The following is a 24,244-nucleotide window of genomic DNA, read 5'->3' as shown; positions in this document are numbered from 1 at the left end:
TGGATTCCGGAGGTGCTGGGTCAAGAACATTTTCCGGAAGGTATAATACTGGAACGTGCTCACAGAGCCTTGCGTAGAAGACCTATTTCAGGTCAAAGTCCAAGACCTGTTTTGGTTCGTTGCTTGAATTATTATGACAGAGAAATAATTTTACGAGTGGGTATTAGAAATGCACGACAGAGAAAATCACCCTTGATGATTCAAAATAATCGAGTTTTTTTCTATGCGGATTTGAGTCAAGAAGTTATGTTCCAACGACGGGAATTCAATCCTGCTAAAGAGTTGTTGTGGAAGAAAGGTTACAAGGCAACCTTTAGATATCCAGCTGTTTTGAAGGTTTTCCAAGATGGTTGCCAACCAAAGTTCTTTGATTCTCCAAAGGAAGCTATAGCATTTGCTCAAGAGCTGCCAATTACTCAGTTTCAACAGAGACATAGTATGCCGCGATCTCTAAGGAGACAAGAGATGGAAGAAAAGAGCCGTGCTCCAAGAAGGAATGGTTGTAATGGTGACTCGGCAGTAGGAGCTGATTAAAAGAAGAGTTGTCCTTTTTTTTTCCTAATGTTTTTTTTAAAAAAGGGATATTAAATAATGATGATGTTAGTTTAAGATGAAGTGAGAGTTGGGAGAGAGAACTGGATAGGCACTATTTCCTGAAAGTCATCTGCTACGTGTGAGTTATCTCACACCCATTTTTTTGGGGGGAGTTACCGCATTGCGCGGTTTAGACGGGAGGGGGTATTTTTAACCTCCTACCCGTTTTTTTTCCTTTTTTTTTGTATTATTAGATTAAAGAGTGAAGGGGTTTTTTTTTGTTTAAATATTAAAAAAAAGCATAAGAAAGTATTTGATTGTTTAAAAAACTAAAAATTGATGTGGTTTTTTTTGTAAAATTTATTCAGTAGATAAGGAATATCTGAAATTTAAATGTAAATGGGATGGATAAGTTTTTTTTATATTTTTTTCTTTAACTTTAAGGTGAAAGGAGTGGTAATTCTGGTGTATATTATTTTGCTATTTTAGTTATAGAACGAAGGGAATAATGGTGAAAGTTATAAATTGAATTGTACAATTCTTAATGAGGCTTGAATTTTGTTTGTGGTTTATGCTCCATTTGTTGAAGATATAGATTTCGTTGTAGATGTGTTTTTATTATTTGGATATCTGAATTTTAACGTAATGATTGGGGATATTTAAATGTGGTATTGGAGCTTTTATTGGATAACTATTCAAGAGTAAAAGGGAAAAATGGTGGAAGAGTACTAAAATTGAATTGTACAATGCTTAATGAGGTTTGAATTTTGTTTTAAGATGGTGGTTTATATGACTAATATGATGATAGATGTGAAGTTGGTTGATATTTGGTGAAGGTTTATCTCTATAGAGAAAGTTTTTTTTCATCTTTTTTTTCATGCTTCAATTTTTTTTTAAGAATTGATTATTGTTGAAGAATTTTTGATAGATAATGTTACTAACTTTACTAATTTTTTATATTAAGTTTGAGTTAAATATATGTTTCATCTTAACTCCGTTTGTTAAATATATGCATTTAAGTTTGATTTAAATATGTTTTTTAAGTCTGATATCTTAGTATTAATTACTTTTCTTTTTGTTAGTATTTTAATCGGTTATGTTTTTGTTTTTTTTTGTAAGTGGGTTTTTTTCTCACATATGTTATTAACTTTATTAATTCTTCACTCTTTATTTTGGGGGGAAAGGGGGGTTGGACTAATTTGAGTTGGGTTATTAATGTGTAATAATTATTGGGGAGGGTATAGTTTATTTAGATTACTGACACTGTATTGTAATTTTATTATTTTATTCTTAATTTTTTTTAATGTAATCCTATATGTTATTCATGTTATAAAATCTTAAATAAAGTTTAAAAAAAAAGAAGTAGGTTGTGGTCCTGGCATCTTATGTTATTGCTGTACCTAAGCTTTTTGAAAAATTTTAATACAGAAATTGCTCAATATATGTAAATGGCCAAATCTTCACCAAACTAATGAGATTTATTATTCAGATTGTTTTGTTTTCAGGTTGATCCTGAGGTTTTTGCTGCTCTTCCCCCTGATGTACAAGAAGAACTAAAGTCAGCTTATGATCAAAGACATCGTCAAGGTGAGAAGACTCGTCAAACTAGTGTCTTTTATAATACTGATTATAGCAAAGTCTGTTAATATTTTAATTTATTTTTTCAAATACTGGCATGTTAAAATGTAATTTTACATGTTTGCCTTCATTGAATAGAACATTATAGATGATGAACACAAAAGGGAGAAATGAATGACATTTCAGATGAAGTTGGCCAAAAGGAGGATATAAAGTTACATAATTGTCACTCATATTTATGAAACAATATATGTGAACATTGGAAAATACAAGTTAATAAGATTTACCTGATCTGTGAATTTATAGGCAGGTTTGAAATATTATTATGGACTAAGTTAACACCTTTTGCTGCTACTAATCCAGATTCAAATCTAAGGAACCTTCAAATCTAAGCTACGTCGAGTGTGGAAGGAAGACACTCGCACGAGGAGTCGAAATCAAAGACTGTTTTATTGCACTGGCAGCTCTGCTTCTATGGGCCCCAGCGCTGATGTCAGGGCCCCGCATTATTGGAGCACCGACCTCGGGTCGGCCGGTGTTCACGCCGGAGTTCCCTGACTTCTCACCTGGGACGACAGCTGATGACACCCCCAGGTCCACGTGGTCACCATGTTCATCGGTCATTTTGTGGGCAAGTTCGTATCTCCATGCATGGGCTACTACACGATTCTCCTCCCCCCCCCACCCCCGAACCAGCAACTGGGCCATTGTCCATAGCCTTTGGTGGCCTGTCCTTGCTTCGTGGGGGTTTGAGTGAAGACCAGCTTGTCACAGTCCTGATATGTCGGTTTTAGGCGGTCAATGGTAAAGGTTTCCTCTTTACCGCCGATGTCAAGGATGAAGGTGGAACCATTGTCTCTAATGACCTTGTAGGACCCCTCATGGGGTCATTATAATGGTGGTCTGTGAGCGTCCCTTCTCATAAACACATACCAGCAAGTCCTTAAGTCATTCAGGATGCTATGCTTGGGCTGGCCATGCAGTGGGGGTTGCCACAGGACCAAGGACCCCATCTTCTGCCGCAGGCTCTCGAGGTTCACTGCAGGGTCTTCCGGACGTTTATCAGGGGCCAGGAATTCCCTGGGGATGATTAAAGGCATGCCGTAAACCATCTCCACCACCAAGGCATTAAAGTCCTCCTTTGGCACGGTACGGATTCCCAGCAGGACCCAAGACAGTTTGTCCACCCAGTTGGGACTCTTGATCCGGGTCATCAAGGCTGCCTTGAGGGGACTGTGTTCCACCAACCCGTTGGCCTGCGGGTGATAAGCCATGGTATAGTGGAGCTGCCTTTGCAGAAAGTTAGACAGCACTTCCCAGAGCCCGGAGCTGAATAGTGCTCTCCTTCCAAGGTAAGATGCTCTTGGACCCCGAATCAGGACACCTATGTGTCAATGAGTGTCCTGGCACAGGTTTCTGTGGTGGTATCAGCCAGCGAGTCTTACTGCCAGGTACAGCACTAACATCTCCCGGTCGAAAGCACTATATTAGACTTCTGAGGGCCAGAGGTGCCTGCTGAAAAAGGCCAGGGATTGCCACTGGCCCTTGATGAGTTGTTCTAGCACGGCCCCCTACCTCTGTGCTGGAGGCATCAACGGTTAGAGCTGCAGTGGCTCTAGACTGGGATGGAGCAGGAGGGTGGCATTGGCTAGTGCGTCTGGCACTCTGGAACATCCTGGAGGATTTCTCGACCTAAGCACGGTATGAACCTGTGGTAAAACTTTATCATATCGGTGAATTCCTGCAGTCCTTTCACCGTGTGTGGCTTAGCGAAGTGCCAGACCACCTCAACCTTCTTGGTGAAGGGTGTAGCCCCTTGCCTGTTAATTCTGTGCTTCAGGAAGTCAATGGTGTCCAGACTGAACTGACACTTAATGGGGTTGATGATCAGCCCGAACTCACTCAGCCGGGTGCACAGCATGGACTTTGCGACTGCGGCTGGTGATGAGAATATCGTCAAAATAGATGAATGTAAATTGGAGATCCCAGCCCACTGCGTCGATTAGCCACTGGAAAGTTTGTGCCACATTCTTTAGACCAAAGGGCATGTGGAGAAATTCGAACAAACCAAAGGGGGTTATCATTGCAGTATGGAGAACGTCTTGGAGGTGAACTTGGATTTGGTGGTACTCCTGGATCCTGTGCAGGTTGGCGGCAAAGTCTTGGATGTGAGGCATGGGATATCTGATGGGCATGGTGGCCTCAGTAAGGTGGCGGTAATCCCCACATGATCTCCAACCCCCTGCTGATTTAGGCACCATGTGAAGGGGAGAGGCCCAGGGACTGTCAGAGTGGTGCCTAATGCCTCGCTCCTCCATCTTTTTGAACTCCTTCTTCACCAGGCTGAGTTTCTCATGCAGGAGTCAGCGTGCCTTGGCATGGAGCAGGGGGTCCTTGGTTAATATGTGGTGCCTTACCCCGTGCTTTGAGTCTGCCGTGGAGAACTGCAGCACCACTATCGAGGGGAACTCCGCCAGGATGCAGGCAAATTCAGTGTCCGAGAGTGTTATAGAGTCAAGGTGGGGGGGTGGGGGGGGGGGTGGGTAGCTTGGCTTTCCCCAGAGGCCAAGTCTGAAAGGGTCTGGCGTGCACCAAGTGTCGTCCCTTGAGGTTGACCAGCAAGCAGTGGACACGAAGGAAGTCGGCCCCAGGAGTGGTTGCGCCACTGCCACGAGGGTGAAGGTCCATATAAAGGGGCTGTTTCCGAAACAAAGCAGGATGCTGTGAATCTTGAAATTTGAATGCAGGAGCTGTTGGCTGTCCTGTGTTGGGCCCTGCTTGCTGCAGCGGGTGTTGAGGCCTTCATGGGGTAGGACGCTTATCTCGGTGCATGTATCGACCAGGAAACACCTGCCCGACAGTGTGTCCCAGACATGGAGGAGCCTATCACGTGGGTGAACCGCTGCAGCCATCAAGGATGGTTGGGTAGGGCATTTCACGAAAACCCGGAGGGTGAGCGGCATCGCCGGGCCCCCACACCCCATCACTGGAGGTGGTAACATAGCTGCCCCTGGGTGTTCATTTGCCTCTCCGCTGGCCTTGATCTACTCAGAGGCTGTTCATGGGGCTTGATGATGTGATGTATGACAGCACTGGCACACTTCTTCGTTCTGCAGATGATGTCCGCCTGGGCAGCGACCCTCTGAGGGTTGCTGAAGTCCGGGTCTGTGAGAAAGAGCCTTATATCCTCCGGCAGCTGCTCCAGGAAGATCTGCTCGAAGAGCAGGCAAGGCTTGTGGTCCTTAGTTAATGCGAGGATCTCGCTCATTAGGGCAGACAGGGCCCTGTACCCAGTCCGTCCATGTACAGCAATCAGGCAGGAAAGCCCGAAAGTGTGGGTTAGTAGCTCTTTGAGGGCTGCACATTTGCCTTCCTCTGGAGGCTGCCGTAGGAAATTTACAATCCTTGCCCCTGTGTCCTGATCGAGGGCAGTCATGACCTAGAAGTAGCGGGTGTCATCAGCAGTGATCCAGCAAAGCTGGAACTGGGCCTCAGCCTACTTGAACCACACATGTGGCTGTGACATCCAGAACATCAGGAGCCTGGGAGAGACTGCATGGATGGTCCCTGGCTCTGTTTGATCCATCATCTTTGGGTCTAACTGCGGTTGGAGCTGTCAGGGTCACCAATGAGTGTGGAAAGAAGACATACACACGAGTGTGGAAGAAAGATACACACACGAGGAGTTGAAATCAAAAACTGCTTTATTGCACCGTGGCAGCTCTGCTTTTATGGGCCCCTGGCGCTGACCTCAGGACCTCGTGTCATCGGAGCGCTGACCTTAGGTCACCCCACTAGAGTTCCCTGTCTTCCCGCCATGTGGAGGTCACTTGGGACAACTGCTGGTGTCACCCCCAGGTCCGCACAGTCACCGAGTTCATCGGCCATATTGCGGGGCGGTTCGTGTCTCCGTGCACAGGGCACTACAAGCCGAAATTTTAAAAGTTGTGAACCTATTTGAATCAAAATTTTTAACTTTCCAAACTGTTCACGGACATGCGATCATTCCCTACCTGTCATTCTCTGGAGACAGAGTTACAATTACTAATAAATATAATTTGCAGGTTAGAATAACTTGCCAATATTTCTTTATTCTTGTGATCCAACAGTGAACAGCATTCTTTTTAACTAGTTGTCTTGTTTGGAGTGGCCTTTCCACAGCATTACCTGCTAATTATTCAGTCATTCTCTTGGGTTATACCTTCATATTTTCCCTTAAAATTATATTCAATAAAATTATTGATTACTGAAAGAAACATTGAATGAATTGTATGTGACAGTTGAGCAGTATTAAATATTTGCGGTAGCAGTGTTGATAATGATTAGACGTGGGGCTATCCCTTTCTCTATTTAGATATCCTGATCCAAACTGTGAAGCTACAAGGGGACAGCAGTAAGGGTTCACAGGGACCTCTGGGGAGGATTTGGAGTGAGATTTTTTTTTTGGTAATATTATTCAATAAGGTTCCAGATGGCAGTCACAATCCACTGCTTTATGCAAGAGACAACTGAATACGTGAGCCCATGAATGCAGTTTGGCTGCATTCTCGATAGAGGCTCATATGCACTAAGTTCGTTAATTTTGCAAATGAAGGATGCAAGTCGATAATTGTCCAGAAAATGTGAAGGAAGCAAAGTAGCAATTGTTCAATGTGGTGATGTGTTTAGATGGTGGGGTACATACTTGTAAAGGTTAGGAATTTTGCAGTGTGAAGAAATAGGATATAAATTACATTTTTGAATGAGAGAGGGGCAGGGAAAGATACTAATTTATAAAATGGTTGATTATTTGTTTCTGGAGGATTGTGCAAAAATGATTATCATAAAGAATATGATATACTCTTTCTTACTATTTTAGGCATGAAAAATCATTTGCTACAGTTAAAGAACCCTCTTCCAGAAAAATCAAAAAAGCGGTTTCGAAAGAAGAATCATACTAGTCCTATTAAACCTTTGAGTCCTCTTAAAAATAAGTTAATAGCCAGTCCACATAAAGTATTGCCTGACTTGATCCGACATGAACAACAAATAAAAGAAAATTTTCAGGTAATAATATTATGTACACCAAAGCTGGTTCTATAGTAAATTATGTCTACTTTTAAACTTACTGAAAAAATTGTTTTGATATAGGAAAGTAATTTTGTCTTGCAGATAAAGATGCTATATCCATCCTTTTTTTGGAATATTTTATTTTTGTTTTATTTTCCATAAATATATGTAGTCAACTCTCCAATATCAAAGTATATTCTTACAAAAAATAAACAAAACAAAACAACCCCCCTCTCCCTGCACACCGTAATAAAATTCCACACACTGTCAGGGCTCACATATATGTTAACCATAAAAAAAATTCTATATGGGCAAGTCATTTGTATTTATACTACAGCAGAATCTATTAGTCCTTTTTATTATTGTAGTTATAATTGAGGCCCTATATGATCCAAATATGGCTCCCATATCTTAATAACTATGTCATAATTGTTCTTTAAGTTATATGTAATATATAGGTAATCATAGGTATGCAACTATTCATCTCCACAATCCATTGTGCTATATATAGAAGAGAGTCGGATTTCCAAGTAATTGCAATACATTTCTTAGCCACTGCTTAGGCTATTTTAACAAATGAAATTTGGAATTTAGTTAATTTATTGCTTATTTCAATAAAGTTACCGCTGAAGACCACCCTGTTTTCTTTGTTAATATTTTGGTAATATCCTTCCAAAAAGGTCTCGCCTTCACACATGATCATGGAGGATATAAAAAATTTCCTATTTCTGTCCCATATCTAAAGCGCACCTCAAACATTTCAGATTTTGATTTATGTAACTTCAATTATATTCTGAGAGATATAATTGGTGTATGAAATTATATTGAACCAATCCGTATCTTGCATTTATAATTGATGTCATGCTATCCAAACACCAATCAGACCAACATTATCCATTATTGCAACACCTAGATCTGAGTCCCATCTTTCTCTCGATCTCTGTAAACCTGATTTTGCATTTTCATTCTGAAGAGCATAAAACATCTTGGTTATAAGTTTAGTTGTATTCCCCAGCCAAACCGCTCATTCTATTTCACTGATTTCAGGTGGGGCCAAACTTGGTCCCCATCTTTCTCTTAGGAATAATCTTAGCTGGAGAAAACAATAAAAGTCCTATTAGTTTCTCCATATTTATTTTTAATCAAAAGACACAAGAGATCCCTCTATATGACAGTCATCATTCCTTTGTCATACCAGGAATTTAATATTTTGCACCCAGATTCATGAGCAGGAACACATTTTTACATAATGGTGTTCTTAGTGATATCCCACTCATTTATTTCTTGCCACATTCTCATCATATGTATTAATACAGGGTTATCCATTTTTTTTGTCATCAACTTAACATTCCACTTATAAATAGTGTCCTTCACTGTTCCCCCCCCCCCCCCCCCCACTTTTATTGAATTCAATCCCATTTGGATCCAAGAAGGGAGACTGTCTTTTTCAAAGAAGCATGATAAAAATATAGCTTGTGCTGATTAATAATACTTCTTCAAATCCAGAATCTGAAGTCCTCCCAGTTTATAATCCCATGTTATCTTTTCCAATGAAATTCTCAGCACTTTGTTATTCCATAGGAATTGCCTTATAAAATTATTCAATAATTCAAAGAAATTTCTAGGTAGCACAATAGCCAGCAATTGAAAGAGATACTGTAATCTTGGCATCACCTTCATTTTAATACAATTTACTCTTCCCACTAAAGTCTTTCTACTTCTGTAAATCTTCTCTTTTTTCTAAAAGAGTGTAAATAAACATATATTCTGTAAATTATTTTTGTCATTATTCCTAAATATTTGATTCCATCTGTCTTCCATTTAAATATACCTTTTTGATATCTTTCATAATCAAAATTCATCAATGGCAGTATCTCACTCTTATGCATATTTAATTTATAACTTGATACTATTCCATCTTTTTCTAATGTGGTTTGTAATTTTACCAAAGACTCAGCCGGGCCAGACGTATATAATAGCACATAATTAGCAAATAAGCTAATTTTATGTTCTTCCTGTCCAACTTTGAAGCCCTTAATATCTGGAACACTTCTTATAATCTCTACCAGCAGTTTAATCACAAGGATAAAAAGCACTGGGGACAGAGGATATCCCTGTCTACTCGATCTACTCAAGGGAAAAACCACTGATAGCTGATTATTAATTATAATTTTGGCTTGTGGTTTATGATAAAGAGTTTTTAGTCTGATTTATAAATGTTCTGTCTAAACAAATTTTTCCAGTGTCTTAAATAGAAAAGACTATTCTAAATAGTTGAATGCTTTTTCTGCATCAAGGGAAACTTATACTTGGATTCAACTTTGATTTTGACATATTCCTTTAACAAATCTCACCAGATCTTTATGTATTTTGGTAGATATTGCCGCAGTCTATTATTTTGCGCCACTGCCAATATCTTATAATCAGCATTCAGAAGTAATATAGGCCTGTATGATGAAGTTTTTAATGGGTCTCTACTTTTCTTCAATAGCATTGTAATTATAGGAGTTGATAAAGATTCCGGGAGAGTCTGGGTCCCCGTTGCCCACTCCTATACATCCATCATAAGGGGTATCAGCAAGTCTTTAATTGTCTATAGAACCCATCCTCCCTGTAGACTTATTAGCTTGCAAAGTATCCAAAGTTTTCTCAATTTCTTCTGTTATGAAAGGGGCATCTAAATCAACCCATTCTCTATCTTCTAATTTTGGAAGTTCAATATTTGCTAAAAGTTTGTCCATCTCATTTTCATCTCCTAATAATACTGATTTATAGAGTTTTGTACGTTATTGTTTAAAAATTTTTTTTTGGATTATATGTTATAACATTGGCCTCTGTTTTTATTGCATTTGTCGTCCTAGATGACTCCTATGCCTTTACCTGCCAAGATAGAACTTTGTGCCCATACTTCTAATTCATAATATTTTTCTTTAGTTTTTAATATAGTTTTTTTTCTGTTCTATATGTTTGTAATGTGTCATATATCTGTTTTTAATTCTCTAATAGTCTATATTTTTCTTGTGACCCCAATTTTTGACATTCTTTTTCCAGTTTTGTTATATATTTCTCTGTCCATATTCTCTCTTAAGATCTTTTTGTATAAGGAATAATTTATCCTCTTAAGTAAGCGTTAAGCATATCCCATATTAATAAGCTATTATCAGTGGAAGAAACATTAGTTTCACATAATAGTTCTATCTGTCTCTTAATAAACTCACAAAAGTCTTTCCTTCTCAACAGTGTGGCAGTGGGACGCCATCTATACACACTTTCTTGATTTTCTGTTATCGCAATAGTTTAAGTTAATGGTGAATGATCTGATAAAAGTCTTGCCAAATATTCCATTTTTACCACACTACTTTTTAACTGTGCTGACTTTAAAAACAAATCAGTCCTTGTATGTGAATCATGTACCCTTGAGTAGGACGAATAGTCTCCTTCAACAGGGTTAAGTTGCCTACATATATCAATCAAATTTAAATCCTTCATAAATTATAGTGTCTCTTTTGTCCTTGTTATCATTCTGGCTGAGTTATCCAATATTTGATCTAAACAGAAATTAAAATCTCCTCTGACCAGTATATTTTGTCTTCCCTCTGCTGTTTTTAAAAAGGTATCCTTCATCTTCTATGGTTCTGCATAAATTTTACAATGTGCCATTACAAATCTTCTGGTTTGGTCAGTCAATGCCTCTTCTATTATTATTGATATATTTTTATTAATTAAATTGACTATTCTTGTTTTTGAGCCAAATGAAGGCTATATTACTTGTGCTACCCATCCTCTTTTTAATGTAACATGTTCCAATTAGAAAAACTACATCTACCTTAGATTTTTTTAGGTGTGCCAAGACCTGCTTTCTATTCACCATCCCATTTATTGCATTAAATTTAAAACTAAAACTTGTAACATTCAATCCATAATGATTTTTAAACAAATACTGTTTAACAATAAAACTTTTTGATTGTTTAAATAATAGTTATCTTTCCCCTTTAAAAAACATATAAATGTCCTGGCCCTGATGATGACATAAACAGGAGACCCCGAAAGCCCGCGAATAAGCCCACAGAATCTTTTGAGGAAGAAGAGCCCCTCCCTTTAATGCCATCTTTTAGAGATACTCCTCTCCTCTGGGGCCATTCTCCCCCTTAGACTGGAGTCTCCACCTTGCTACTACTTTTCCCAAGTTTTTGCTCTTTCCTGAGTTTTCTGTGATCATTTCAATAAAATAAGCTAACAATACAAGATGGTTTAAAAATACAACTTTTATTTAGTCCCATTGTAAACATTCTTCAGAGTCTTTCTTTGGTGACCTTGCACTGTGAAAGAGGAATCACTGAAAGTATTCAAGACCAAAATAGTTTTTTGGACTAAAGAAAAGTTAGGAACTATGGAACCAAAAAGTGGAGCTGAAACCAAGGTTACACAGGTGCTATTTACTTCCTCCTGGTTACGTTATTGCATTTCAGATATAAAGCCCAATGAACTAGTTGGTTGATTTGGATGCACTTCAAAAAAAATAGTTTGCAGATAGTATAGATGATTTTTTAAAGAAGCTTGGTAAAACTAGGAGTTGGATTTGGGAATAATGATCGATGAAGAGTGTTGGTCAGATTTATGTAGGGAAAGTGTAACATTGGTGATCAACACCAGACTAAGAATGTCACAATATAATTTCTTACATGAATTATATCTCCCACCACGAAAATTGCATAAAGCAAAATCAGAGATGTCGAAAATGTGCTTCAGGTGTGGGTTAGAAATTGGTACCTTTATACATTCCACATGGACCCTTTTGGTTGGATTGATCTAATATATTAATATATTAACTAGGGTTACGATTGTCTCAGTCAATTGTAAAATTCAAATATCTGAGATCTGATCCCCTCCGCTCGATCCGAAGCTGTATTTATTGGGAAACCTAGAGGACGTGGGCAGAACATTAACTAAAGTTCAAATTAAATTTGTAGATATTGTCCTGTCAGTTGCCAAAAAAATTGCATTGCAATCACCTGGGACCATCATACGATGGTCGATGGAGATGCACACTGCGTGCCCATGGAGAAAATAACATATAATTTAAGAAATAAATACGATACTTTTGCAAAAATATGACAGCCTTATCTGGAGCACTTTTGTGCGCAGCTATAACAACAGCCCACAGTTCTAAAAAGCTAACAAAATACATAAAGACAACAGCAATGAAGCACCTCAAGGAGTGGAAGTAGATTAGAAAGACTGCTGGTATGCTAATTTTTTCTTTTTCTTTTTACCATTTTTTTGTCACTTTAATTGATTTAGTTGATTAATTTTCAAAGTTTTGGGGGAGGGAAGGAAATTGTAAATAAGCTGATACAGTATTTGTATCTGAGAAATGAATTATCCTGAAAGAAAGTGTAAATATGTTAAAAAGGATAATTTTTTTCAGATATGATACTATATTTTGGAAAAATTGAAAAATAAAATTTGCATAAAAAAGAATCTTGGTAAAACTATTTTGTCCATTAGTAGAAGTGAGAGTACTGTTCTAATTACAGTAGAATCCCTGGTATCTGGAATTCAAACAACCAGCAACCCAACCAACCGGCAAAATAAAAAAGAGGCAATAAATGTATATACGTTAAAAAATAAGAATAAATAGAAATGTAAATAAAAATTTTAACATTGTAAAAGTAAATGTTCTCCAAAGCAACCCATAACCAACATTCAGCCAGTGGAGCACCTTGGTTGTCTCCCACCAGCAGCAGCTGTTTGAATAAAATTGTGTTTGAATAAAATGGCGCCGCCCAAGATGAAGAGCCAGCTGATGCCGCTCTCTGGTGGGGCAACTCTCCCAAAGTGTCTCCCTATCCCTGCCTAGTAAGATTCTTTATTAGTATTAAGTCTATTAGTAAGGCTTTATCTGTAAACTTGGAGGAGAGGGGATTAATTATGATGGCAGCACAGTGCAGCGGTTAGCGCAACACTGTTAAAGTGCCAAACTACCGGGGGTTTAAATTTAAATTTTTTAAGTTATAGGAATTGCTTGATTAAAATGAACTTTACATAATTAAGACCTACAATACATTTTTTGAAATTATTTCACATTTTCCAGTCTTTTGTCTTTTAAACAGTTTATTCTTTTATTTTTTATAAATTCTATTTTTCATTTGCGTCAAAACATGTACATATTTATCCATGACATAAGAACAATAAAAAAACTATGACACAAAAATGATAGATTTTATATATTATCTCCCCCCCCCACCCACCCCCTCCCTTCCCAAAAAAGTAGGGAAAAAAAGAAAAGCATGCCTAATTAACTAATATATTTTAATTAATTAATTTCAGTTTACATAACAATCTAACCATGGGTTGGATGGGGGGTGGTGGAAAACTGCCTATTCTTAATCCAGGTGCATTAATTAGACATTGTAAGATTATGTCTCAGTCAATTGTAAAATTCAAATATCTGGGATCTGATCCCCTTAGATGCTGGATACCAGGGATTTTACTGTATACCTTTACTAATGTAGCTTAATTCTACACATTATGATTCTAAACTAACGATACCATTGTGCTTCCAGGTGTTGGTTTAGCTGCTGCACCATTTCCATTCTCAAAAAGAAATATCAGTTATTTAAGAAACTGTGAGCTGTTATTCCAACTAACCAGTTTTGATTTGTTTACAGGGTGATCCTGTTGCTTCCACATCTGACCATCAGGCCAATGTATCCTCACGTCATGAAATTTGTGCTGACTCAGTGTGTCTGAGAGCTAACCTTGCTGGAGCCTATGAACTGAAAGATATAAAATCACTTCTAAAAGAATGGGTTACAACCATTGGAGGTATGTCTAAAATGACAATAGCATCCTAAAGACTTGAGCCAAAGTTTAGTTTTCAAATCAAAATGATCACAAAATAATACAAAATAGGAAAGTGCTTATTTTGTAAGTAAAATCTCCCAAAGGTGTTTCATACATGCAGAGTCAAATAAACTTTGATATTTAACCACATAGCTTACAAATATTAATACAGATAATAGAAAAATAACTTCCAAGATTTAAAAGTGCACATGAAAAGTTGAGGGAGAAGCAGAAAGGTGGAGAAATTTAAGACATCAGGTGTTTTAGGTCTGCGGCAATTGAAGTACAGGTATGCACCGCTTAACCTCCTTTGGCAACGTCTATGGTCCCATAAGGTTATAATAGAGTTCAGAAATCCCAATCAGAGAACGGGTTGTAGTGGATGTAACTGGACGTAGCAAATGCAAACGCTTCCCACACGCAACATATATATCTCATGTCTTTTGTGTACAAAGGCCTATGTATTTAGGTACTGTGCTTTCTATCTATCGTGGCTCCCAAATGCAGCAAAACCAGTGCTAGTGAGACAGCAATGAGAGGCAAAGGAGAAGTATCATTTGGAAGTAAAGAAAAAGGTTATTAAACAACACAAAGGTGGAAAACGGTGAATGCTATTGCTCACGATTTAGACATGTCACACTCAACGATTGTGATGATCCTCAAAACAAAGTAAAAATTCTCCACGCTGTTAAAAGATCGGCTCTACTGAAAGTTACAAGGCTAACGAAAATGTGAGAGGGACCTATATCAGAGATGGAGAAATTGCTAATGACGTGGATTGAGGACTAAGCACAACAGCGAGTCCCTCTCAGCACATTAAAGATCACTGCTAAGGCACGAAGCTTGTTCCAGGTGCTTAAAGAAAAAGCAGCCCCGGACTACGAGTTTAATGTGCTAGGACTGGGTGGTTCAGGCACTTCAAATAATGTTTTTCACTGCTTAATGTGAAAGTGAGTGGTGAGTCTGTGAGTGCTGATGCGAAGGCAGCAGAAGAATTTGTTGAAACCTGAGATAAACTAATTGTAGAGGGAGGTTATTTGCCTTATTCTGGTAGCGAAGCCAAGTCAATGCGAGACTTTAAGGCTTTTAAAGACAGTTGTTAGGAGGCAATGTTGCTGGCTACAAGTTAAAGCCATTTCTTAATTGGCACAATAAAAACCCCAGGGCTTTCAAGAACATTAACAAACACACCTTACCAGTTTATTACAGGAGCAATAAAAAAAAGTCCTGGCTGACACAAATGCTGTTTCAGGATGCTCTTCTCAATTACTGTGCCAGTGAAATGGAGAAGTACTGCTTGGAGGAAGGCATACCTTTCAAGATTTTGCTAATTGTAGACAATGCTCCAGACACCCCTCTTTCATTGGTGATTTCCATTCCAATATCAATGTGGTCCTCCCACCAAACATCACCCCTATAATCCAGCCAATGAACCAAGGGGTTATTGCAGCCTACAAGGCTTACTACCTGAGGAGGACCTTGACTCAGGCTGTTGCTGCAATTGATGAGACTGGCAAGACACTGAAGCAGTTCTGGAAGGAGTACAACATTTTTCAGTGCATAAAGAACCTTGCTTGGGCCTGAGATGATATGACCAAAGAGTGCATGAATGGCATATGGAAAACAAATCTGAAGCAGTATATGCATGTAAGGGATTTGCAAAAGATGATGAGATTACAAGGATTAATAGAGCTGTTGTCGACATGGTAAACAACAACCTGAACCTGGATATAGATGATGAGGACATTGAAGACCTCCTAGAGGTGGTTCCTGAGGAACTAGCAAATGAAGAGCTGATGGAGCAGGAGCGAATAGCTGAAGAAGAAGCAAGGGAAAAGGATATTGCAGAAGGTAAAGAACACATGCAGAAGAGGTTCACTGTTAAGGGGTTAGCCAAATTCTTTGCAGACCGTAACAGCTTGCTGACTGAAAGCTTTTCACTCATAGAGTGGAATCCTCATGCAATGTTCGCTGCATATTAAGAAATTTATGAAGAAAAAGAAAACTAGGCAAACAACACTGGCCATATTCCTGAAAAAGTCAAGACCTCCCCAAGAAGAGTCTCAGTCAGGTCTTCAGGCATCACAGAGTGACAGTTCATCAGTGGAGGTTATTCTATCTGAAACTCTTCCAATGGAACACTGTGAGATAGTTGAGAACAGTGATATGGATGATCCTGATCCTCTCTGTTAAATTGTGTGTGAAAAAGACTAAGAAAATATTTAATTTAGTGTAAGTTCAGTATCCCATAGAGGTTTGCTCAGTTTGTATGGTAATATGATGTTCCCACAACATTCGCATCACATAATGCCCAATTTCACAAAATGCATCGTGGACATTAAGCATTAACCTGTTTGCTCCACTGGTTCCCTGACACCTCTGATTTTAGTTTCTCCCCTTCAAACTGCAGGGTGAATTCTATCATATTATGATCACTGGATTCCCTTACTTTTATCAACTCTGGTTCATTACTCAAGACCCAATCCAGAATTACTATTTCTCTGGTTGGCTCAGCCACAAGCTGGTCTAAGAAGCCATCTTGTAGGCATTCTACAAATGTTCTCTCTTGCGATCCAGTCACAACCTGATTTTCCAAATCTACTTGCATGTTAAAATCCCCCATGACTACTATAACATTGCTTATCTGATACACCTTCACTGGTAGTGAAAATACTTGGAAAAAAATTCCAAGGAGAGGATTAATGATCACTTGGAAAGTTAGGGATTAATCAGGCACACAACATGACGTATCCTATTTGATCAATTTGATTGAATTCTTTGAAGAGATCAAACTGTGTTGATGAAGGCAGGTTTACATGGGCTTAAGCAGGGTGACTCACGGGAGAGAAGGGTAGAGGGGAATCTTTCAGGGGGTAGTGGCATAGCCGGAGTTGGAGGGGGGAGGGAGCGACTGCTCCCCCTTGAGCACATTTTTTCCAAAGTGCACCTGTTTTTGAACTGTGAGACCATGGCATCAGTTCAAAAACAGGTACCACTATCTGCCCTGTCATCTCCTTGTTAGTGCTCCCTGCTGATTGGACTGTTAGCTTCCGTGGATCGCATGCCATGCATGTGTAAATTGAGTAAACACAAGGCACAAAAAGAATTCAATGTTTGAACAGTAAATCGAAGAGGGAGATCCCGAGAAGCGAAAGCTGTAAGTAAAATGTTTATTTTATTTAGAAACAGGATTGATTTGTAAACTGTGCCCCACAGTTCAAGAAGGCCAAGGGGAGGGTTTGCAGTTGGCATTGGGAGCTCCGGTGACTGGAGTTCCTGAACCCCAACTCCAAACCCTTCCCTTGGCCTACACCAGAGCTCCCAAAACTCAAGTCCCAACTCCAAACCCTCCCCTTTCTCTCGGCCTACCACACACGCACACCACAGTTCGGTGTGCGTGTGCAGTAGTAGGCCAAACCCTATAATTTTAAATCAAACATTAAAATAACTTTAATCAAAAAGAGATTGTTTTTACACTGGGGACGTAGGTAAATAATGAATGGAGTGGATTTTCATTATAAAATTAATTAAAATGTAAAATATGTGTGATTTTATTAAGTAATAGCTAATTTTAAATGCGGTCATCGCTTCAATAGTTGAAATTATTGGCGACTCATTCCATTTGCATGGGATGTGATCAATTAAATGCAGAGCCTGCCTGTGTTCAGAAAGTGGCTGTACATTTCGCTCTCTCTCCATCCCAACGCTCTGTCATCCCACTTGGGGTGGTAGCGAATACAGGGAGGTGGAAAATGCTAATAAGGCAGATGGTCTCCGAGCTCACTGGAGGGGGAGGGAGAAAGATAGAGAAAGTTGAAAGGAGCAGGGAAAGGTGGGGGGGGGGGGGGTGTCGAGGCTGTACCAGTCTGCACAAGCACCATATTTAGCACCCTCCAAGCAAAAGATGGGAGAGATCAGAAAGTCTCTCCCCACACCATGACCAACCTGAAGCACAAACACACATAAATACTCACAGCACAGAGCTTCATGGTCGGCAGAAGCAAAGGTTGCCTGCCTTTGACCTCCAGTTTAAGAGAGTGTGTGCGCGTATAGCTGTGGTTGTGATATCTTTTTATGTGTTCTTGCTCCTGTGAGGGGGAGGGAGGGCTTACTCAGCCTAGGGCCCAGGTGGTAATTAATTTGCCACTAAATAGGGGGAAATGGCCAAAGACAGATGTGATGGGAGGTGAGGGCCAGGATGTAATGGAAAGAGATCATACTTAACTTTATGGTTTAAAGATGAATAAATCCCTGGTTCTGATGGAATGCATCTCAGGGTACTGAAAGAAATGGCAGAAGTTATAGTGGAGGCTTTGGTGATAATTTACCAAAATTCTCTGGATCTGGGCAGGTCCTAGTGGATTGGAAGACAATGAATGTCACGCCACTATTCAAAAAGGGATGTCAGCAAAAGGCAGGGAAATATAGGCCAGTTAGTTTTAACATATATAGTTGGGAAATGCTTGAAGCTATCATTAAAGAAGAAATAGCGAGTCATCTGGAGTGAAATGGATTCAGCAAAAGCAGACCTTTGAGGATATAGCAAGTCAAAAATAGATAGAGGGGAGCAAATGGAAATGGTTTACCTGGATTTCCAGAAGCTGTTCAATAAGGTGCTGCATAAAAGACTTGTACAGAAGATGAGGATGCATGGAATAGGGCGTAATGCATTAGTATGGATAGAGGATTGGTTAACTAATAGAAAACAGAGAGTTGGGGTACTTGGATATTTTTCAGGTTGGCAATCAGTGGTGAGCATGGTGCAGTGAGGTTGGTGCTAGGCCCATAACTGTTCACAGTATATGTAAATGATCTGGAAGAGGGGACAGAGTGTAGCGTATCTAAGTTTATTTATGACACTAAATTGAGTGGAAAAGCAAATGTGCAGAGGATATGGAGACTCTGCAAAGAGATATAGAGAGGTTAAATGAGTGGGTAAGGGCCTGGCAGATGGAGTACAATTTTGGCAAATGTGAGGTTATCCACTTTGAAATGAAAAATGGAAGATCAGATTATTATTTAAATGGAAAGCCATTGCAGCATGCTGTCATGCAGAAGGACTTGGGAGTACTTGTGCATGAATCACAAAAGGTTGGTTTGCAGGTGCAGCAAGCTATCACGAAGGCAAATGGAATGTTGGTCTTCATTGTTAAATGAATTGAATTTAAGAATAGAGAGGTTATGCTGCAACTGTACAAAGTACTGGTGAGACCACATCTGGAGTACTGCATGCAGTTCTGGTCTCCTTACTTGAGAAAGGATGTACTGGCTTTGGAGGCGATATACAGGATGTTCACCAGATTGAATTCAGGGATTAAAGGGTTGGCCTGTGAGGAGAGATTGAATCGTCTGGGACTATACTTATTGGAATTTAGAAGAATTAGAGGGGATCTTATCGAAACATATAAAATTATGAAAGTTAAGTTGTTCCAATGGTGGTGGAATCCAGAACTAGAGTACATAACCTCAAGATTCAGGGTAGTAAATTTAGGACAGAGATGAGGAGGAATTGTTTTTCCCAGAATCTGTGGAATTCACTGCCCATTGAAGCAGTGGAGGAAACCACAGTAAATATATTGAAGACAAGGTTCGATAGATTTCTACCTAGTAGGGGAATTAAGGATATGGGGAAAAGGCAGAGAGGTGGAGATCACCCATAATCACATTGAATGGCGAATCAGGCTTGATGGGCACGACAGTCTACTTTTCTTCTCCTTTTTTTTAATGTTCTTATCAGTATGTTCATAGATTGATGAAGGTGGTATGCAGATGGACAATGTGATAAGGAAGGCATAGAGAATACTGTATATCATTGGGGCAGTGAAGACAGAAGTAGGAAGGTTAGGTTCCAACCATATAAAATCCTGGTAGGATGTCAGCTGGAGTACAGTGGTAAACTAGAGAGTGCAGATGGTGGAAAACTGCAGCAACACACAGAATGCTGGGGAGCTCAGCAAGTCAGGCATTGTCATGGAAAACACAAGATAGTTGGCGTAATGGGCCAAAACCTTTTTATCAGGAATCCTCATCCTGATTCTTGAAATGAGGATTAACTTTTGCCTTCCATGGATGCTGCCTTTCCCACTGAGTTCCTCCAGTATTCAGTATGTTTCAGATGGAGTACAGCGTGCTGTTCTGGTCAAAGCAATATATGAAGGATATGGTAGCACTGGAGAGGGTGCAGAAGAGATTCACCAGGATATTGCCTGGATGGAGCAGTTCAGTTACTGAGAAGAAACTAGGTGTGTTCACTTTGGAGTGAAAGAGATTAAGATAGGATAGAGAGTGGGTTATGAGTGCCTAACTTAATGAACACCTGGATACAAAAATGAGCCATTGTACTATTAAATTTCAGAAATCTGTTGTACATGTATTCATTCTTCTGAATAGAAAGCTCATTTTGTCTCTCTCCACTGTCTGTCATTTTTCTCTGTCGGTCATGCGCTTTTGATGCCCTTCATTACAATACTATGGAATAATGATTGCTATTCCAAATGATTTTTGTGTATTTTCTGACTTATGTACATGGTCATTTGCAAAGCCTGACCTGTTTACCTGGAAATAGCTTATATAGAAATTTATGAAGGGTCTAGATAGGGTAGACTGCAGAAAACTTTTCACCAAATCAAGAGACAAGAGGACAAACTTTTAGGGGAAGGTGAGAGAGATTCAAAGGATATATGAGGAGGACCTTTTTCACCCAGAGAGTAAAGATGAGTCATTGACAGGAATTTAGTATCCAGATGAACATTTGAATTTCTTGGCACAGAGGTTAATAGGGTTAATAATCTTTTGTACTCAAAACATTTTTTTTTTAGCTACTGCACTTTTAAGATCCTCATGTCAGTTGAGCTAATGATGCATGACACTCCTGAATGTTTAATATTCATCACAACATTAAGATAACAGTCCTATTCAATATATAATGCTGTGCCTTCAAGTCGCTTCCACAAAATTTATCCTGCAACTCTGTATGTGGCTGACCACAGCTTTAGCTCACTGAATTGTAACATTGATGACTGAAATTCTTTACATGACATTTTTAGATGTGAAATTGCAGTAGAATTATTAAGATTTTAGAATTTTTTTCAAAGTGGTGCAAACTATTCATTTTATGAAATTACTGTTTTAAATTTTAAAATATATTTACAGCACAGTAGAACCCAATTCCAGCCATTTAAATCAATGCCACCCAATACACCCAAATGCACCCTGTACATTTTGGAGGATGGGAGGAAACCCACGCAGACATGGGGAGAACTTAGATTCAAACCTGGGTCACTGGCACAGTAATAGCATCATGCTAAATGTCACACTAACCATTTCAAGTTGCAGCCACAGTTGCTTCAGAGAATTAATATGTGTCTTGGACATGTAATGGGTATTTTAGAGAAAAAGATGATACATTGCCTTTTGCAAAGAAAATCCTGAATTTGAACATGGATTTCTGTCGACTCTGATTTCTCCATTTCTTTTCCTGTAGAGCCGGTGGAAGAGGATATTCTGCAGGTTGTTAAGTATTGCACTGATCTCATTGAAGAAAAAGACCTGGAAAAATTGGATCTTGTCATTAAGTACATGAAAAGGTAATACATTTATCTGTCAAGATACGTTGTTTATTGTAATTTCCAGCTCGTTTATGTTTAAAAACCTTTTTCTGCTTTTTGTTGAACTTTGTATTTAAATAGTATTTACTTGCTGTTTTATTATCAGCTAGAGTTTGATTGGTGATTTATGTAATGTTGCTCTGACAGTAACATAAATTTTTAAACTTGTTAAATATAGTGGGAAAACAAGTTTCTATTTCATAAATTATGATCTCCCCGATTTGAGGTTTTTTTGGCTCTGTAATTAAATTTGATCGAAAGTTAAATTATTTATTATGAGCCATTTATGTTCTAGTTCATATCCCCCCTCCCTCCCCCCCCCAGTAAAGCACAGGATTGTCAGTCAGAAAATTTGAATTATTCAGGCTTCTCACGCAGTTTTTTATTCTTTGGCTCAGTTTGAAAGGATTGGAAGAAATTAGAGCAGGATGATTTTTTCTGAATTTAGGCACAATTTGTTTGGCTCAAATACTTGCTGCAGTAATTAAAGCTAGATGCAGATTCATACATCTGATATTCTTCATAAAAATAGATTAGATTCAACTTCAGGAAAACCTATTGGCCACATGGATTCTTGACTATACTAAGTTTTCTTTCCATTTTCTCAAATCATGTAATTGTGAAACAAATGGGCCTTCTTCGATCTTGGAAAGATGCTGCGCTGCAGTCCATCTCATATAGAAGATATCAGGCTTAACAATGCTGTAAAACTGATTGATTTTGTTTGCAGATAATGAATTGCGGAGAAGCTCAGCAGTTCAGACTGCATCCATTGGACCATTTCTACCAATGGATGCTGTCTGACTTGCTCCGTTCCTCCAGCAAGTCTTTGTCTGCTCAAGATCCTAGCATCAGCATCTTTTCTAATTTTCTCAATTGTTCAATTTCGAGCTCCTGATTCATTGTACCAGTGCCAGGTAAGTAGCTGATGTTCTATTTGCAATGATTTTGTAATTTGGACTTTTTCCAGTTTTGTGCATACTCATACCAAATAAACATTGGTTTCAATGACAGACCTAATTTCACCTGAACGTCCAAAAATGTAGAGCTTTTTCCCAACACCATGGGCAGGATTCATATATAGGTCCTAGATTTGTAAATCCATTCTTTTGAAAATTTTCCTGATATTTCTGATCTTTTGATATGGTTGTTCTGGAAGCTGAGAGAGCAGATTGGCTTCATAGGAGAAAGCAGAGGGTCATGCTGGAAGGTTGCTTTTCAGACTGTAGGCCCATGACTAGTGGTGTGCCAGAGGGTCCGATACTGGGACCATTGCTGTTTGTCATCATATCAATGATTTTAATGAAAATTTAGATGCCATGGTTAGCAAGTCTGCAGATGACACTAAAGAATCCAGTATTGTAGCGAAGACAGTTGCAGCAAGATCTTGATTGGTTGGGCAGAGGAATGGTTGATGGAATTTAATGCAGAGAAATATGAATTGTTGCATTTTGTAAGATCTGACATGGGTAGGACCTATACAGTGAATAGTAGGGATCTGGAGAGTGATGTAGAACAGAGGAATCTAGGGGTACAGTTACAGAGTGGTATCACAGGTTTAGGCTGGCCAAAAAGGCTTTTAGCAGATCAACCTTCATTAGAGTACTGAAGTTGGGAAGACATATTGCAGTTGTGTAAAATATTGGTGAGGCTCCATGGGGACCAGTGTTTTCAATTCTGAAGAACATGCAGAGAAGATATACGAAGATGTTGCCAGATCTCTGGGGCCTAAGCTATCGGGAGCCCAGGAAGATGATTGGCGTTCTCAAAGTGATATAGATTGAATAAAATAAATCTCTGAGTTCTCCCAGAGGATACGGGTAACTTTTTGTTAACCAGGGTGGTGAATGTAAGGAATGGGCTGCCAGAGGATGTGGTAGAAGCAACTTCTAAGAAAAATGGATAGATACAGTTTGGATAGGTTTAGTGCAGTGGTTTTCAAACTTTTTCTTTCCACTCACATACCACCTTATGTATTCCCTGTGCCATAGGTGCTCTGTGATTAGTAAGTGATTACTCAAGATGGTATGTGTGGAAAGAAAAAGTTTGAAAATCACTGTTTTAATCATATCTCATTGACTCATTATGTGTACGGTTTCATAACTCCAAAAGAAATGGGCAAATAACAATTTTTCTTAAGCAAAATATTTCAGTAACAATTGGGTCTAGAGCAGTGATGCTCAACTTTCCCTTCTCACTCACATAAGCTATCCCTTACTATTCACAGAGCACCAATGGCATAGGGATTACTTAAAGTGGTATGTGAGTGGAAACAAAGTTTGAAAACCACTGGTTTAGAGGGAGATGGACCATGACCAGGCAGGTGGGGCTTGTGTCAATATTTTTGTCAATAAGTTAGGCCAAAGGGCCGGTTTCCATGATATATGATTACGAATAACAAATATGTTGCTTCCTCTGTTCATTTTAAAGCCATTTGGAATTCTACGTGGCGCTTTCCTCTGTTGAGATGATACATGAGGGAGTTTATTCACAAATACTCTTGCTTACGGCACCATTGTTTTTCCTTACTAATGTTTGGATAAAAATGTTTAAATTGCTGTCTGCCAGCATTTGTTGTTAATACATTTTAGAAATCCCAATGTGCCAAGTAATTTATAGTAAATCTAAAT

At 38.9% G+C, this 24,244-nt stretch overlaps 1 protein-coding gene across 6 annotated transcripts in view; it reads left to right on the top strand.

Moving 5' to 3' along the window:
- rev1 (REV1 DNA directed polymerase) overlaps positions 1–24,244 on the top strand; it is a 124,409-nt gene that overhangs the window by 90,915 nt on the left and 9,250 nt on the right. For 5 of the 6 annotated variants that reach the window (XM_069891014.1, XM_069891013.1, XM_069891016.1 and 2 more), the window contains exons 19-22: positions 2,040–2,121; positions 6,971–7,158; positions 13,833–13,989; positions 21,491–21,593. In XM_069891014.1, the coding sequence (XP_069747115.1) occupies positions 2,040–2,121; positions 6,971–7,158; positions 13,833–13,989; positions 21,491–21,593 (530 nt within the window). Of the gene's footprint in view, positions 1–2,023; positions 2,122–6,970; positions 7,159–13,832; positions 13,990–21,490; positions 21,594–24,244 lie in introns of those variants that run through there. The other variant, XM_069891017.1, reaches the window with a different exon arrangement.

This window comes from Narcine bancroftii, chromosome 7 (assembly GCF_036971445.1).
Source record: "Narcine bancroftii isolate sNarBan1 chromosome 7, sNarBan1.hap1, whole genome shotgun sequence".
NCBI lineage: Eukaryota > Metazoa > Chordata > Chondrichthyes > Torpediniformes > Narcinidae > Narcine > Narcine bancroftii.
The sequence above is the reverse complement of the archived record's forward strand: the minus strand, read 5'-3'. Positions and strand labels throughout refer to the sequence as shown.